This window comes from Temnothorax americanus, unplaced genomic scaffold, assembly GCF_048541705.1.
Source record: "Temnothorax americanus isolate GAGA-0224 unplaced genomic scaffold, ASM4854170v1 Scaffold15, whole genome shotgun sequence".
In the NCBI taxonomy this organism is placed as follows: Eukaryota; Metazoa; Arthropoda; class Insecta; order Hymenoptera; family Formicidae; genus Temnothorax; species Temnothorax americanus.
In genome coordinates this window covers 3,934,182-3,950,000 of record NW_027509286.1, presented here as the reverse complement: position 1 = coordinate 3,950,000, position 15,819 = coordinate 3,934,182, and the positions used below count along the sequence as shown (strand labels likewise).

The 15,819-nt window shown below is 36.0% G+C and overlaps 2 protein-coding genes across 4 annotated transcripts in view; one reads left to right on the top strand and one right to left on the bottom strand.

The window, feature by feature from the left end:
• Positions 1-5,126, top strand: part of LOC143895100 (uncharacterized) — a 62,766-nt gene extending 57,640 nt beyond the window's left edge. Inside the window, exon 5 of the mRNA XM_077401935.1 lies at positions 4,218-5,126. Within this exon, the coding sequence (XP_077258061.1) occupies positions 4,218-4,363 (146 nt within the window). The 3' untranslated portion in view covers positions 4,364-5,126. The remainder of the gene's footprint in view (positions 1-4,217) is intronic.
• The window catches only part of Irsp53 (Insulin receptor substrate 53 kDa), a 187,826-nt gene that overhangs the window by 86,052 nt on the left and 85,955 nt on the right, over positions 1-15,819 (bottom strand). Inside the window, exon 1 of one of the 3 annotated variants that reach the window (XM_077401915.1) lies at positions 14,220-14,226. The exons of the other annotated variants lie outside the window; for them this stretch is intronic. The gene's annotated coding sequence lies outside the window, so the exon portion shown is untranslated. Of the gene's footprint in view, positions 1-14,219; positions 14,227-15,819 lie in introns of those variants that run through there. 3 annotated transcript variants of the gene reach the window in all.

Here is a 15,819-nt window from a genome sequence, read left to right as displayed (position 1 = left end):
TGTGTGTGTGTGTGTGTGTGTGTTCGTTCTCCTTCTCTCTATATCTCATGGAGTAGTTTCGCTACTAATATATTGGAGTAATTGCGATAGTCACTCCAAAAGAGAGGTTTGTCACTCTAATTTGAGTAAATGCGGGCACTCATTAAGTAGGAGTGAATTTTTCACTTAAATTTTCAGAGCGACTATTCTATCGGAGTGATACGATCTTACTCCAAAGCTATAGTAAACCACGATTCACTAAAGATCGACTGATAAATGACTCTAACAGAGCGAAATTTTCCACTCAAAATTGTAGAGTGACGTAATTCACTCCTATATGGACACTGATTTACTGCACTTGAAAAGAGTGCCCTTTCACTCAAATGGAATGTGATTTCACTCCAACTTATAGAGCGCAATTTTACTCTGTCTTAAAGTGGCGAATCACTCCGAAGTGCACAAATTCAATTTTCACTTTTCGTTACACTTGCGTTTCATTTGTTTTGAGTGATATTTCACTCTTCGACTTTTAAAGAGTACGTTATGTATATGTGTGGTGTGATACAAAGAAATTCGTATTTTTATAATAATATAATATTTTTGAGTTTATTTGCAAAATTTCGATTTAAAATTAAAAAAAAATTGCTAAATTATAACTTTTAACATTTAATAATTCTAAGAATAAAATATAAACATTTCCACGAGTATGTAAAACTTTATATTCAAAAATTTTTAAGTCCTGAAACTTTTTACGATTGATTGAGGCTTTTTAACATTTTAAATTAAAAAAAATACTTCTTTTAGATTTCCTAAAAATATAGGAGAGACCGGGGCACCATGAGCCACGGGGTACCATGAGTCATTGACTGTATAGAGTTTAGAGTAATCCAGAATGTTTAGGTTGATTCAACTAGTATCATGTGACAGTTATTTCGTTGCCCATACTTCGTATCTAGGTGGCAGTCATCAAAGTCCGTAGTCTCGAAACGCAAGTGACATAAATGATTTTCGTGATGCGTAAATAACTTTTCAACCGTTTAGAAATGTTTTACTATTGTTTTTTTTTGTAGTAAAATATACATGTACCAAAAATTAGGTGTAATTTTCTAGCATTTTTTGTTATTTTACTACACTACAGATAATCATATATAATTTATTTTGTTAATTACGTTTCACCGTTTTCTATATTAAGTGCATTCGGGGCACCATGCGGGACACCCAATGGTGCGGCACCATGGGTCACACACGCCACCAAGGTTGATAATAGATAGGTTGATGATAGGTTGATGATGTATGTTATTTTTGATTGAAGAAAACATGTCAGAAGTTAAGGTTCTGATATCTCCCAGCAAACACAGAATACACCTTTGATAGCAAATTGTCGCCAAGATGGCATCAAATTCGGAAGGTGTATTCTGTGTTTGCTGAATTTGTTTGTCCTGCCCAAACCTCAACAATGTCATAAGAAAACGTATAAAATAAAATTTCTTTTCAACTTTTGTAACTTTTCGTTATTTCTTGAATAAATAAACCTAGTTTTTGTGTGTGATTTATAATGCCCCAGTGACAGACCCATGGTGCCCCGGGTAGGGGGCACCTTGAGTCATTTCTCAAAAAATGTTTTAATTTTTTTCTCAAAAACTAATCAATATTTGCCAAATAAACTATATAAATTTTAAAATATACGTAGTGCTTTAATTATAAAAAAAATCAGACAAAAAATCTTATATTTAAAATAGTACTTTTCAGAGTTTGAATTTTTGTAGCTCATGGTGCCCCAGTCTCCCCTATATAAAATTATTCATATTATTTCCCCTATATTCAATGTATTTAAATTTTAAAGTTCTAATTGTAAGGGTTCGAAAACAAAGTTATAATAATTCTAAAAGTAAAGTTTCTTAATAATGTATTGAAAATTTTTCACGTTTCTGCATTTTTAAATTCTTACTTTTAAGATCTAAAAATTGATTCTGAAAAAGAAGTAAGGACCTTCAAGAATATTCGCAACTCCATGTTTCTAAGGTTCCCGTGATCTCTAGTCCCCCGGGAATGTCAAATCTTTAGGGTTCCATAAGTTCTTAAAGCTCGGAAGCACCAAGTTTTCAAAATTTGTGTTTCCTAAAAATGGCATTTACATGTTCGTAAGTTGTTATGCGCTTGTATATAAAAGAGCGCACGATATGGCGTTCGCGCCGCCGAATTACGGAACAAAGGGGGTGTCGTGTCGGTCGCAACCGGGGGTTGCCAAGTACGGCTTGCGAGTGCCGACTGCATTGCATAGATATAAAGCGACGGGGGTGGTGTTGCGGGAATCTTCGGATGCATTTCCATTTCAAATGCGCTGATACGAGTCCGCTCGCATCTTCGCTCGGTTCTCTCGACGAGCTCACGAAACACGATGCAATCTCGCGTAATGAAATCGCGCTTTCCCGCGCCGAATATCTGCACTTGCGTTTACAGAGAGTGCAAAAACACTTCCGATTTTTATTAGAACTCGAAATCGGGACTTGTATTCAGGGGGCAACAAACGGAAGAGTTAATCGCAAACTTAACTGCGCGTGATGAGCATCGAAAAGTCCCTTTTTTTAAATTGTACAACATTTGTAGGTAAACAAATAGAATTTTTATCTTGTGCAGGCTGATGTAATTCGAACATTAGAACTTGATCCGTTCACTCGTTATCGAGATCTCGACATCTCGGGTACTCGCAACTCGTCGCGTCGCGTAAAAGAGTCACGGTCGGTCTCGCTCCGCGTGTACTTGGCGCGAGACACTACCGTGTCTCTTGATCTGTAAAAATCGATAATCTCTCCTGACACATATATTTGCAAAGGAAAAATTAATTGCATTAATTACCGGATTTCTCGCCAAAAATAATGCTATATATCTCTTCACTTACGATTAATTTTGAAACAGTCCGTGTTCCATTAAAAGCTATTATGACTTTTTTGCGCGAGTGTATTGGTGTTATGTAAGATGTTACAAGTTATTATAATTAAGTATAATATAACGAGTCTTACTCATTATTTTCTTTCTTTTTTCACGCAAATAAAGAATGCAAACTGTTCAGACACTATGACCGTATATTATTGTACAAGTTGTGATAAAGAATTTGCTGCGTTACAAGTTTTGTGGAGATAAATCATCGCAGAACAGCTGTTATATAACTTGTTACAAGTCTTACGCGAATATATTGTTATTGCATAACTTCTTACAAGTTATTAAGATCGTAACAAATCATTCATCATCTTCCCCTTTCTTTTTTAGAAGTAAAATACGAGAAGCGAATCACCTCGTCAATACACGAGGACTAACGCGGTGAGAAGCGCCATTGATCGATCAATTAATTCACGAGTTACAAATCTAAACGTAACTATATATTTATAATTTATTTAATTTCCAATGACATGATTTCAGGATGACAGGATTCACGAGGACAATTAGAATCAGTCATTGTTGTAACTTCTGCGAGATGCGTTGATCAGCGTTGTCTCAAACTCGTCTCGTATTATACGATAAGACAATATGGCCGTGGCGTTTGTGACCAATTTATATTACCGATATTCACGGGACGATCCTTTTTAACGGTTTCTTATCGCGCGACGGCGTTAACAAAAGCACTCGTTAAAGTGATTAACGACGATGAGATTGCACAGGGGTGTGGGTGGAGCGGAGGGAAGGAGGTGGACGAGGAGACCGCGATACAACCGCGAACGTCATTACGGGGGCTTTATTAATTGCCATCGTCGTATAATTTGCTCGGCTGTGCGTCGGAGGGGGATGGGCTCATGGAACTTGATCGATCGCTCTCGCCTACTTAATTGCTGCTTTCATTAGGACCGTCATGTCACGTTCTTTCAACGAGGCTCGTTCGATGCTGCCGCGCGAGATTGCTGCCGCGCCGGTGATTTATGGATACGAAGCGACTATTTCAACCCTTCCGCCGCAGAGCACGTACTTCAACATTATACGAAGAAAGTTCTTTCTCTCTAGTACAACGTTTCCGTAATCTCATTTCATCCTTTTCATTTTTTTTTGCGTATAAAAATCTTCTCTGCAATTTCCTATTTCCTTGTTTTCCCCTGCTTTAAATTTGTACGAAAATACATTTTTTTCATAACAATCATAGATATGTCGAGAGGCATTTCCTTCCATTTACATTATATGTATATCCAGAGTTCATTTTTGCTCCTTTGCAATTCGCGAAAAGTAATTATTTTTAATTATTTTTTGCGTAGAAGAACAACAAAATGTTAATAACTCTGATGTATGGCCAAAGATAAAATATAGCAGACGAGAAAAATGCAAGCAGGAAACTCAACCGAAGACGCTCGGAGCGCTAACGATTCTAGTTTCGAAGGACGGAATTTCGAAGCAAACTTGAAGCTTTGTAACTTCGTTGGGTGTAACTGTGAGCATGTCTGCGGCAAAGTGGTCACTTTCCATGAAATGACGTTACAGGGGAACTGGACGATTCGAAGGACGACCGACCGCAACGACGACGGCGAAGAGTCCTGCGCGTCTGATGCGTGCAGTACACGTTTATTGTTCTATAAAAACCCATGTGCCAACCGAATAGGCGACACGTATGGTGGATCCCGAAGAGAAGCATTAGGAGAGTAGCGCGACGAAAGCAGAGGAAGAATGTAAGCATGGAACGGTACTTGTTTAAAGCGACGGCGAAATGGTGCAAAACGTGCTTGAATTTAAATGTTATAAAAGATAGAGGAAAAGGAGAAAGGGATAAAAAGTCCCAAGAATTAGAAAATGCAAAAAAAGACGAATACTAGAGATGTGTAAACTATTCAAATATACGAATTTTTATAATTCAAATCCGAACTATTCGAAAATTTTGAATTTAGATGGATTGGATACGAATCATATACATTGTCAATTTTATAAAATTATATTTCCCGTTAATAAGCAAAAATACGATCATGTTAGTAGGTACATTCAATGAATACATTCAGTATTATAACCACTCACTGACAAGGAAACGTTGGAACTGTCCCTCACCGATTTTGATGAGCTTTGGATATGTTTGAGAACAGCGAAAAATAACAGACACGTATTTTTTTTAGCTTTGAAGCATGTTTAGAGGTCGAAACAATTCTTCGAAGAAATTCCATATATTTGATTATACGTAAATCTCACTAAAACCGTGAGATATATAAAGAAATGTTTTAGACAAAAAGATTACGGTATTAAGTGATTCTGTAATCGTGTATTTAGATTTTTTAATGTCGTATTTTTTAATATACTCCACTCATGAAAGTTAGTTTTAAAAATTCCGAAATTTTTATAACAACCAAAATTATAGAGAATGTTGAGGCTATGTAGCTAATAGACCAAGAACATTTAAAATTCCTGTAGAACTGCTTCCGAAGTCATTCGAAACAAACGTGATTTGTGGTAAAATAGCCATAACTTATTCATGGTGCAAGAAAATACTTGCATTACACATTTTTTTCACAATCATCTTTGCGATTAATATGTATCATAAATATCATGTATTCTTTTTTGTTTTTTATTTCCGATACTTAAGTAATATAAAAGTACGTGTTAATAACTTATTTTCTTATTTTATTAGTATCTTGAAAACGTTTGTACACTGAAATCTATTTATTTTTCAATTTCCGTCGAAAAGAAAAAGAATTTCTTCTAAAGGTATTTTTTTCTTCATTCTGTATACGAGGTCCGACAATAAAGTTCGCGAACTCACCGCGGTAAAAGTGCTACATATCTCATTGCTGAATATCATTGTGATCACCTTCAAAGTACTCCCCTTGAGAAGCTATACACCGATGCCAGCGCCTAGTCCACCCTTTAATGTAGCACTTTTACCGCGATAAGTTCGCGAACGTTATTGTCGGACCTCGTTATGTATTTAAAACCAATAAATTAAAAGATTGTAATCACTAATGACGTATTGTTCCATTATATGTCAAATATTATTTCATAAATACAATATACATTATATGTATATCTATGTAATCTATATTTTAATCGCAGAATACGTTAAGGCTCCTGGGTAGTCACCGCGGCCATATTGGATTCTTACTATCGAGGCGAGGAAAACACCCAATTTTGTTGTGCATGCCATTTTCAAATAAAAAGACATTTCAATAAAACATCACTATAGATCGTTTCAGAACACTTCCAAAATTGGCCGAAAACTACCCTTTTCCCTCGACAATAAACAAACAGCCATAAAACGAAGCCTAAACATACGGGAAAAACAGCCGTTTAACGACTATCGAAAGAAGGTGAAAACGTTTCTTCCGCATGCAAATCTTACTTTTCGGCCAATTTTACGAGTTTCACGAATACGTTAAACGTTAGAGCACAAGCACAGAGCAAATAATAAAGAAATAGCACGTACAACAAAATAGGTTGTCAACATGTCACAAGACAGAATTCTCCATTGGAGAGAGTGAGAGGAGAGAGTGGCGTCGCCACCGTCAACGCAGAGTTCTCGGCTCAGGGACCAGGAGCCTTAAGGCTCCTGGGTAGTTACCGCGGCCATATTGGATTCTTACTATCGAGGCGAGGAAAACACCCAATTTTGTTGTGCATGCCATTTTCAAATAAAAAGACATTTCAATAAAACATCACTATAGATCGTTTCAGAACACTTCCAAAATTGGCCGAAAACTACCCTTTTCTCTCGACAATAAACAAACAGCCATAAAACAAAGCCTAAACATACGGAAAAAACACCCGTTTAACGACTATCGAAAGGAGGTGAAAACGTTCCTTCCGCATGCAAATCTTACTTTTCGGCCAATTTACGACTTTCACGAATACGTTAAACGTTAGAGCACAAGCACAGAGCAAATAATAAAGAAATAGCACGCACAACAAAATAGGTTGTCAACATGTCACAAGACAGATTTCTCCATTGGAGAGAGTGAGAGGAGAGAGTGGCGTCGCCACCGCGGCGTCAACGCAGAGTTCTCGGCTCAGGGACCAGGAGCCTTAATGAGAATACCAGGCACAAACGTGAGATAGATATGCAGCGCGGCGGCGCGTACTCTTATTATGGTGCGGCGCACATAACGCGGCATTTTTCTAAACTTTATATATTTAAGAAATGCGATTTTAGAAATTACTTTTATTATATATGGTTGGAATCGGCATAAAATTCTCTATAATTTGGTCCTTATAAAAATTTCAAAGAATTTAAAAAAAATTACATTTAAGATTGGGGATATATTAAAAAACTTAATTGCACGTTGCTTCCTCCTTATTACAGATCGCTACCATTGCTCCTATTTTATTTCGCTCACAAAGCTTTTTTTATGAGAAAACTTGTATTTTATTTGATGCATAATTATTAGTATTTATTAGTTTAACTTTCTCATAAAGGAAGCTTTATGAGCAAAATAAAATAGGAGCAATGGTAGCGATCTATAATGATGAGGAACCAATGTGCAAGTTTCTAATTTGTACACTTTTTTTATTTTAAATTTAATCTTTTTATGAATTGAGAGAGAGAGAGATAAAAGGGTTAGCTTAATAGCACAAGTGGGGTTTTACAATCGACGCAAATCGATGTTGACTTTGGGAATTCAAGCTACATGGTCCATATACAATGGACTTCGCATATGGACCTTTAATCGCGTATAAAAGCTGGGTCTAATCAATCAAATCTTAAAGAATTATATACGAAATAGGGGTAGAAAAGACTGAAGAATATAATAGAATTATAAATAGCCCGATATCTCAAAATTGGCGGAAGTTAGAGCAACCACGAATATTTCTCAAAAAATTCAAAATTTTATAAAAAAACAAACTCTTTTACCGATTATTGTCAAATTCAATATCAACCTTTTGATACTCTATATAAAATTACATGTATAACTTATACATGTAACTTTTTAAGCAGAAATCGGTAACTCTTTCACCGCTTCTCGCCAAATTCAATATCTTCCTTAAAAATGATATTCTATTCATCAAATAACTTACACATTTTTTAAGCAGAAATCGGTAACCCTTTCACCGATCCTTGCTAAATTCAAAACAACCTTCCTTTAATGATACTTTATGTAAGATTACATGCATAACTTATACAATTTTTAAACAAAAATTGGTAACCCCTTCACCGATCCTTGCCAAATTCAACACCAATCTACCTTTAATGATACGCTATCCATAAAAAAAAATTAAGCTTGATATCTCAAAATTTGCGTAAATTAGATAGATAGATAGATAGATGAAATTTATTATGCCCAAGCAAAGGCTAAAGGGCAAAAAGTAATATATTTTTTACAGAATTATTGCAGATACAACAATAAAGATATAACAAGATGAGATACAAGTGCTCTCACTCAATATTGAATTAGACCGCCACAAGCTTATAACGTAGGAAGCCAAAGTAACAAGATTTGCTCAACACGGTATAACATATTACATGAAATTAATAAATCGATCGAGATAACATTTCCCAATACGATATAAAGCAACTAAAATGTGTAGAACTGTACAAATAAACAACTTAAGACTAACGCACTTATATAATTAATGCACTATAACAGTAAACTACTTACAGCTAACATACTTAGAGTCAGTCCACCAACCGACTACTTAACATCTAGACTGACCTCGATATAAAGATAAGAAGAGAACAGCAAGTAGATACGTTCAGTCAGATTCAGATGTCAGCAGAAATGATCGAGGAAGACTCTTAAATAATACTAACGACGATGCAGATGTTATGCTGTCAGGGAGCGAGTGCCAGAAATAAATTGCGGAGATATGAAATGAGTTCTTGTATGTTACTGTTTTATGGGTAGGAATGTGGAAGGCCTGAGTAGAGGCGGCCAGACGCTCGGGTCTCCTCAGCAGTGCCCGAGCAGTGGGTCTGGTACGGTGAAAAGCTCACGAAGGTAAGAAGGTGATCGCATATGGAGGATCCGATACATCTGGCAGCCCATGAAGTATAAGAGTCTCCTGTTTTCGACACGAAACCATCCCAATTTACGCCTGTACGTTGTTATGTGCTCATCACGCCCGAGATTATATATGAATCAAATACTGCAATTTACTAGTCTCTGTAATTTAATATTTAACTCGTCGGTCATGCTATGATAAACTAGACAGCAATAATCAATGTGAGGCAATATTAGGGTAACAACTAGTTTTATCTTAAGCGCAATCGAGAGAGAATTTTTGTTGAATTTAAGACTATACAGTGCGTGATGGACCTTTTGAGAGACGTGGATGACATGCTTCTTCCAGGAAAGATCTGACGTAAGGATGACACCAAGGTTTCTGACTTCACTCACAAAAGGTATCGGCGTGTTGTCTACCACCACAGGCTGTAAGAGGTTTAGATCGATGGTTCCAATGTGAGCTCGACTACCAAATATAATGATCTTAGATTTGTTCGGATTGAGCTTTAGACCGTTTACACCAGCATAGTCAAAAATGGCCCTTGCATCCCTAGTAATCAATTAGAGTAATCATGTATAGATTTTTTTACATAAAAATCGGTAATCCTTTTATTATTAGCAATTTTTCTAATTCTATTATATTCTTCAGTTTTTTCTGCCCCTATTTCATATACTCGTCTAATTCTTTAAGATTTGGTTAATCAGTTCTTGAGTTATAAAAATTTCAGTAAATTTGGCACATACACACACACATACATACACATACATACGGACATTTTTTAAAATTGCCATTTTCCGACGATTTAAAACGTTCTGAACACATTGAAATCGAAAATTTAACAAACCAATTTTTTCTTTGGTCTTTTCTTTTCTATCCCTAATTCGTATATAATTCTTTAAAATTTGATCGATTAGACCAACTTTATATGCGATCAAAGGTCCATATACGAGGTTTATGAAAACAAAGCTTTCTCTATGAGGAAGCAAAATAATATTTAAAAAATCTAAATACATAATTACAGAGATCACTTAATACCGTAACTTTTTTGTTTAAAACATTTTTTTTTTATATATCACGATTTCAGAGATATATTCACTCAAATATATGGAATTTTTTTAAAAGGTTGTTTTGACTCCTAACATGCTTCGGAGCTAAAAAGAATACATGTCTCTTATTCTTCGCTATTCTAAAATATATCCAAAGCCCACCATAATCGGTAAGGGACAGTTCCAAACGTTTTCTTGTGAGCGGCTAAATAGCGGTCAAAAAGTTTATTTCTAATTTTTGACATGCCCTGTGACCCTATCAAATTGTAAGTAAAAATTTGAATAAGCGTAAAAAAATAATAAGCTATAAGTATTGATAATGAAATAAACTATATTATCTTAGGTAAGACTTCCGAATAGCCCCTACCTCCAAATTTGATGAAACTTGCAGGAGTTGTTGATTATTAGAGGACATGTTCATACCATAAAGGATTTTGTACAGAAACACGGAGAAATTAGCTGTCACAGTAAGTCGAACAATTTTTTTCGTATTTTTGATATAATTTTTGTCGTGCTGTTATAATAGATGTATAAGTATTATATTTTTGAGTTCAAAGACACCATATTTTGTTACTATCATGCACGCACTATCTGTTTTCAAATCCCACGTAAATTGAGGTTAACCAAAAGTGCTGTTGAGAATGCCGGTTATTTTTATGTATATTGACTACTTCGGGAAATTGGGAACGGCGTCAGGTGGGTAATTGGGAACGTTCCCACCCCTTGCGTTCTTAATTATACCCATAGTGCTGCTGGTTGATTGTGTAAAAATGTTTAAACTTTACAAATTGTTTCAGATGCCTCGAAATTACGTACGAAAACTGAACCAAAATACCAAATTGAAAATCTTCACCATGCAATCGAAGATGTTAAAAATAAAAAGCTCACATTGGGCAAAGCTGCTACCGAATACTCAGTACCAAAAACAACACTATTTAAGCAACTAAAACAAAACGAATTGAAGACACCAAAAAAAGGTCGGCACGCGGTATTTAATAAAGAACAAGAGGACCCCCCCCCCCAACTAGAAAAATACATACTTAATTGCTGCGTCTTTTTATGGCATAACACCAAATTCATTACGTAGACTTGCTTTTCGATTTGCTGAAGCTAACAAACTGCAACACAATTTTAACAAAGAAACCCAGCTGGCAGGCAAAGACTGGTACTATGGCTTTATGTCTCGACATCCTTCCATCAGCTTACGGATTCCAGAAGCTATTTCACTTAATAGAATAACAGCTTTTAATGCCACCGAAGTAAATTTGTTTTTTGATCAACTAAAAACGATCCTTGAAAAATACAATATACCTGGTCATCGTATTTTTAATATTGATGAAACCGGCATTAGCACAGTTCAAAAAAATTACAAGATTTTGGCTCCAAAAAGTGTAAAACAGATAGCAAAAGCGACAAGCGGAGAACGCGGTGTAACAACAACAGTAGTTTGTGCTGTCAGCGCTAGTGGCATATATGTACCTCCCATGCGTTTATCTTCAAAAGAAAGAGAATGAACGGACTGTTAATTAAAGGCTGTAACAGCGACATGATTGCCACCCCATGTATCTCACAAAATGCAGCCACTGGATCTTACAATTTTCAGTTCACTGAAGATGGCATACAATAAGGAATGTGAACTCTACATGCGGTTAACAACCCTGGCAAACTATCCTATTGATCCTGATAAATTTAAAGACAGTTTTGAGAATACGGTCTGATCAATCCCACACCAGTCAGACTCAAGAATGTGATGTTCATGAAACTGTTTAAATGAGTCCATTAACACTGTCAGGCAGAGTCAAATACCAACACAGGATGCCACTTCTGTTCCTGAAAATGAAAATGATTTAAGCGTTACCATTAATACTCCTCCTCCATCCACTCCTGTGCCTCTTGCCGAAATCATCAATGTGCCTGTCATTCCTAAAACAGGACTTCTAAGCGACAAAATAAAAGAAGCACTCTCAGATTTTATTCAGCACACCAATAAACATTCAATTAGAGGAAAAACAGAAAAGACGAAGTGAGAGAAACGCTAAAAAATCAGAAAAGAACACTAAAAGATCACCAGAAATCATACCAAAGAAGCCACAAGTCAAGGGTAAAAGAGTAAAAAATTTGAAGAAAACTTTACAAATAAAAGAAAACGAAGAAGAGTTTTACTGCATAATGTGCTACAAAAAGTATCAATCTCCACCAAAAGAAGATTGGATCCAATGCGCCGTTTGCCAACTCTGGACACATGAACAATGTACTTCCGGTGAGACTAGTAGAAGTTATGTGTGTGATGTATGTCGTGATTAAGGGGATCCTAAAGTGAAGGCTGAACTTCCTCGACGTCGGTAATGTCAACATTTCTAATCCTGTTTTCTATGTCATATATCTATATCTGTTCTTGTCTAACGAGAGGCATCTGTCCTTGTTTCGATTGCTGCGCCATCTCTCATCTCGCTACACGCAATATCAACCTGAATGTGGTTTTTGCACATATAAAAGTTTATTTAAACTAATCTTTTTTTTCTAGGCTTTCAATCTTACAATTAGATCTAATTGCACGATATTGTTCTTAAATGTTGTCCCTAGGTCATGCCGGTCTAATTTTGTGGATATTTATTGTGGAATTTTTGTACAAAGCAAATATTGTCGTCACGTATACCAAAAATTAACAAATATATTAATTTTTTCTTGTTTTCGATATAAATTCGACCACCATGACCTAGATTTTGATGCGTACTTTAATTCTAGACAAGAATTTTGCATTTCTATAAAACCAATTAAAAGATTAGTGCTAAGAAAAAAAAGCCGGTATTACAGACGGCTTTAAGATCCCCTTAACCGTCATTCCTAATTACCCCATACCGTTCCCATTTCTCCCGCGGGATGATCTCAATTACCCCATAGGGTATCGGGTAAATAGGAACGGCAATGTTTTTTGTTTTTGTTTATATTTTTATTAAAACGTAAATTTTTAAGAATTTTTTGTGACTACTAAGTAAAAAGTTTATGTAGCAATAAAAGTTGATTTAGTTTATAACTTTTCTCTATTATTTTTGAGCGTTAGAAGATAAATGTTCCTAATTCCCTTACCCTCCTCTAAATTATTTTATGTATTTTTGCTCCTTGAATCCAAAACTGTTGATAAAATTTGGGGGTCGCTTGTATTTTTTAAGATATTGTTAAGAAAATGAGAACCGTGAAATATATCAAAGTACATGTATGGTCGGGGGGGGCTTCGCTCCCCCCTGCACCCCCATTGTGTGAGTAAACCTAGGAGTGTAAGCAGGGGGGGCTCCGCCCCTCTGCACCCCCCTGTGCACCTGGCGGTGTGAGTTGGGTTGATAGGTGGAACGGGGGGGTTTTGCCCCCCCGCACCCCCCCATGGATACGCCTTCGGCGTGCCCGGATGGGAAATGTATTTTACTTTAAACATAAGCGGGGGGGGCTTTGTCCCCTTGCACCCCCCATGCGTGCCCAAAAAAACTTTAAACAGTTAAATACTTTTAAAGCGCGTCATCTAACCTATGTAGATTAGTGACGCGCTTTTTTTAAATAGTTAAATACTTGTAAAGCGCGTCATCTAACTTATGTAGTGTTTTTTTCTCATTTTCTTAACGATATCTTAAAAAATACAAGCGACCCCCAAATTTTATCAGTTTTGGATTCGAGGATCAAAAATACATAGAATTTACCTCTTTTCAATTGATTTCTCGTTGGGGCCCTAATTGTAGACATTTACCAAATTTCGACGCCAATTTTTCCGTTCCTATTTGTTTCCGTACAAAATCCTTTATGGTTTGAACGTGTCCTCTAATAGTCAACAACTCCTGCAAGTTTCATCAAATTCGGAGGTAGAAGCTATTCGGAAGTTGAGCCTTATCTTATTTTAATTTCTATGTATGTAATTGTATAATGTTATTACATTAATATTACATTTTATTTTATTACATTAAATTATTTTATTTTTTACTGATATTACATTAAAATACTTTATAAATTTGTCTATGATTTTTGCTTAATTGTTTCACTTACTGCGATATTAAATAAAGCATATTTAATTTATTACTTTTATATTAAATATTTAAATATGTTTTTGCTTTAAAAAGAATTTATATTTGTATAATTAATATTATTTATCCACATTAAAATATTCTTTTATTATTTATCTACGTGTTAAAATTCAATCTAATAATAATTATATTGTTATTAAAAATTATATTTCAACGATTCGATTCAAAAGTATTTGATTCACTTCAATTCGAATGAAATTTTATCGATTTGACATAAAAAATCCTTGATTCGCACATCCTTCGAAGACTTTAGAAGAAAGTGCGCACAAAAATTACGGCAAATTTTGAAAATTAAAAATGTAGAAAATATAGTGTAAGGTAAAATGCACTTATTTGCGTCCATGTAAGGGTTATAGCAGAATAAAAGACCAATAAACGAGTATAATCTAATCCAATTTGATTAAAAATCATTACTGATTGAAAAATATATATTTCTTTATGGAAAAAAGCTTTTGTTTTGACAAATTGCTACATATTGCACCGGAAAATTCTAAAATTACGCGAAGGTATCATTGTACGTTGTTGCGTCCGCCTGATTAGTTTTCGAACGTATTCGCGTCCATTGCGTTGCCCCCTTTGCGTCAAGACGCAAACTAGTAGGACGATTTGACTGCACTATTTTGCGTCCGTCATGGTCATGGATAAAACGAATATGTATTGGATGTTTTCGGTCGCAAATAGAAACAGAATGTGTAGGACCCCCATTTGCGTCTGCTCTTCAGAGGTTATGGTGGACTTGAATTATTCTGATAAAACTTATATTACTTTATAGGTTGTGCCGCAGAAAAAAACAGTGCACATCGAAAAAGTTATATTTTTCGCATCATTCACGACAATTTTTAGCATGAATATACTGACGATTCAATTACTTTGAATATTCGAAGCAACCAGACGCACGCATGAACATTAGGATGTTGTTGCGCTGCTTTGCTACTATTGTGTGAAATTAATAATTTACTGACCTTTCGTGTGATGAAATCACACGTTTTGAGTAGCTTGTGGAGCTGGATTGCTTAAAACACTTGGATTTACCTCGTGATTATTTCTCAGGATCCGCAACAACGACAAAAATGACAGTCACTTTCACCGTCTGATCTACTAAGAATTTGTCCTCAGCGCACGCGTATACACAGATGATCACTCACGGCGCGCACTATGAACATCGAAACCGTGTTATATTTTTTTAATTTCAATGAAACACATTTTAAAATAGACGAAATTATAGAATATTGTCTATAGAATGGAATAAATATTCTTCATGAATCAATAAGTGTGGATATTAATTGATTTTATTATTTTTTAATCAGATTCGGACGCAAATAGGTGCACGGACGCAAATAGGTGCATTTACCTTATGACGATTTAAGGAAGTGTGAGGCGTAAACAAGTCGCGAAAAGTCGTAAATCTCGAACAGCCACGACACTTGACTCCCGTTAATTTCTCGTTCTGCGGTTTCACCCGCAGCTTCAACCTCCTCTTCAGTTCGGCGAGTGTGTTTTCGACAACAAACAGACTGGCTGGTTCGGCGGCGACGCATGCATCCGATCCAATATTCAAATGCAACAATGATTGAGCGTCACCGGCGGCGGAGCAAACGAATCCAGGTTTGCGCAGACGCGGTCGGAGGGGTGCGCATCTTTCGGTCCCTTATCACGCAACAGACAGACCCCGGGCTCGTGCGTCCCATTATATCGCGCGACCAGACGCAATTAAGCGGGAAATAGCGATTATACCGACTCCCGCGACGGCGGAAGATCCTCTCTGAGAGGAGAAAGCAGGAGAAGCGGAGGAAATTCTGTGCTAGCTGCAAGGAACGGTCCCGATATCCTTC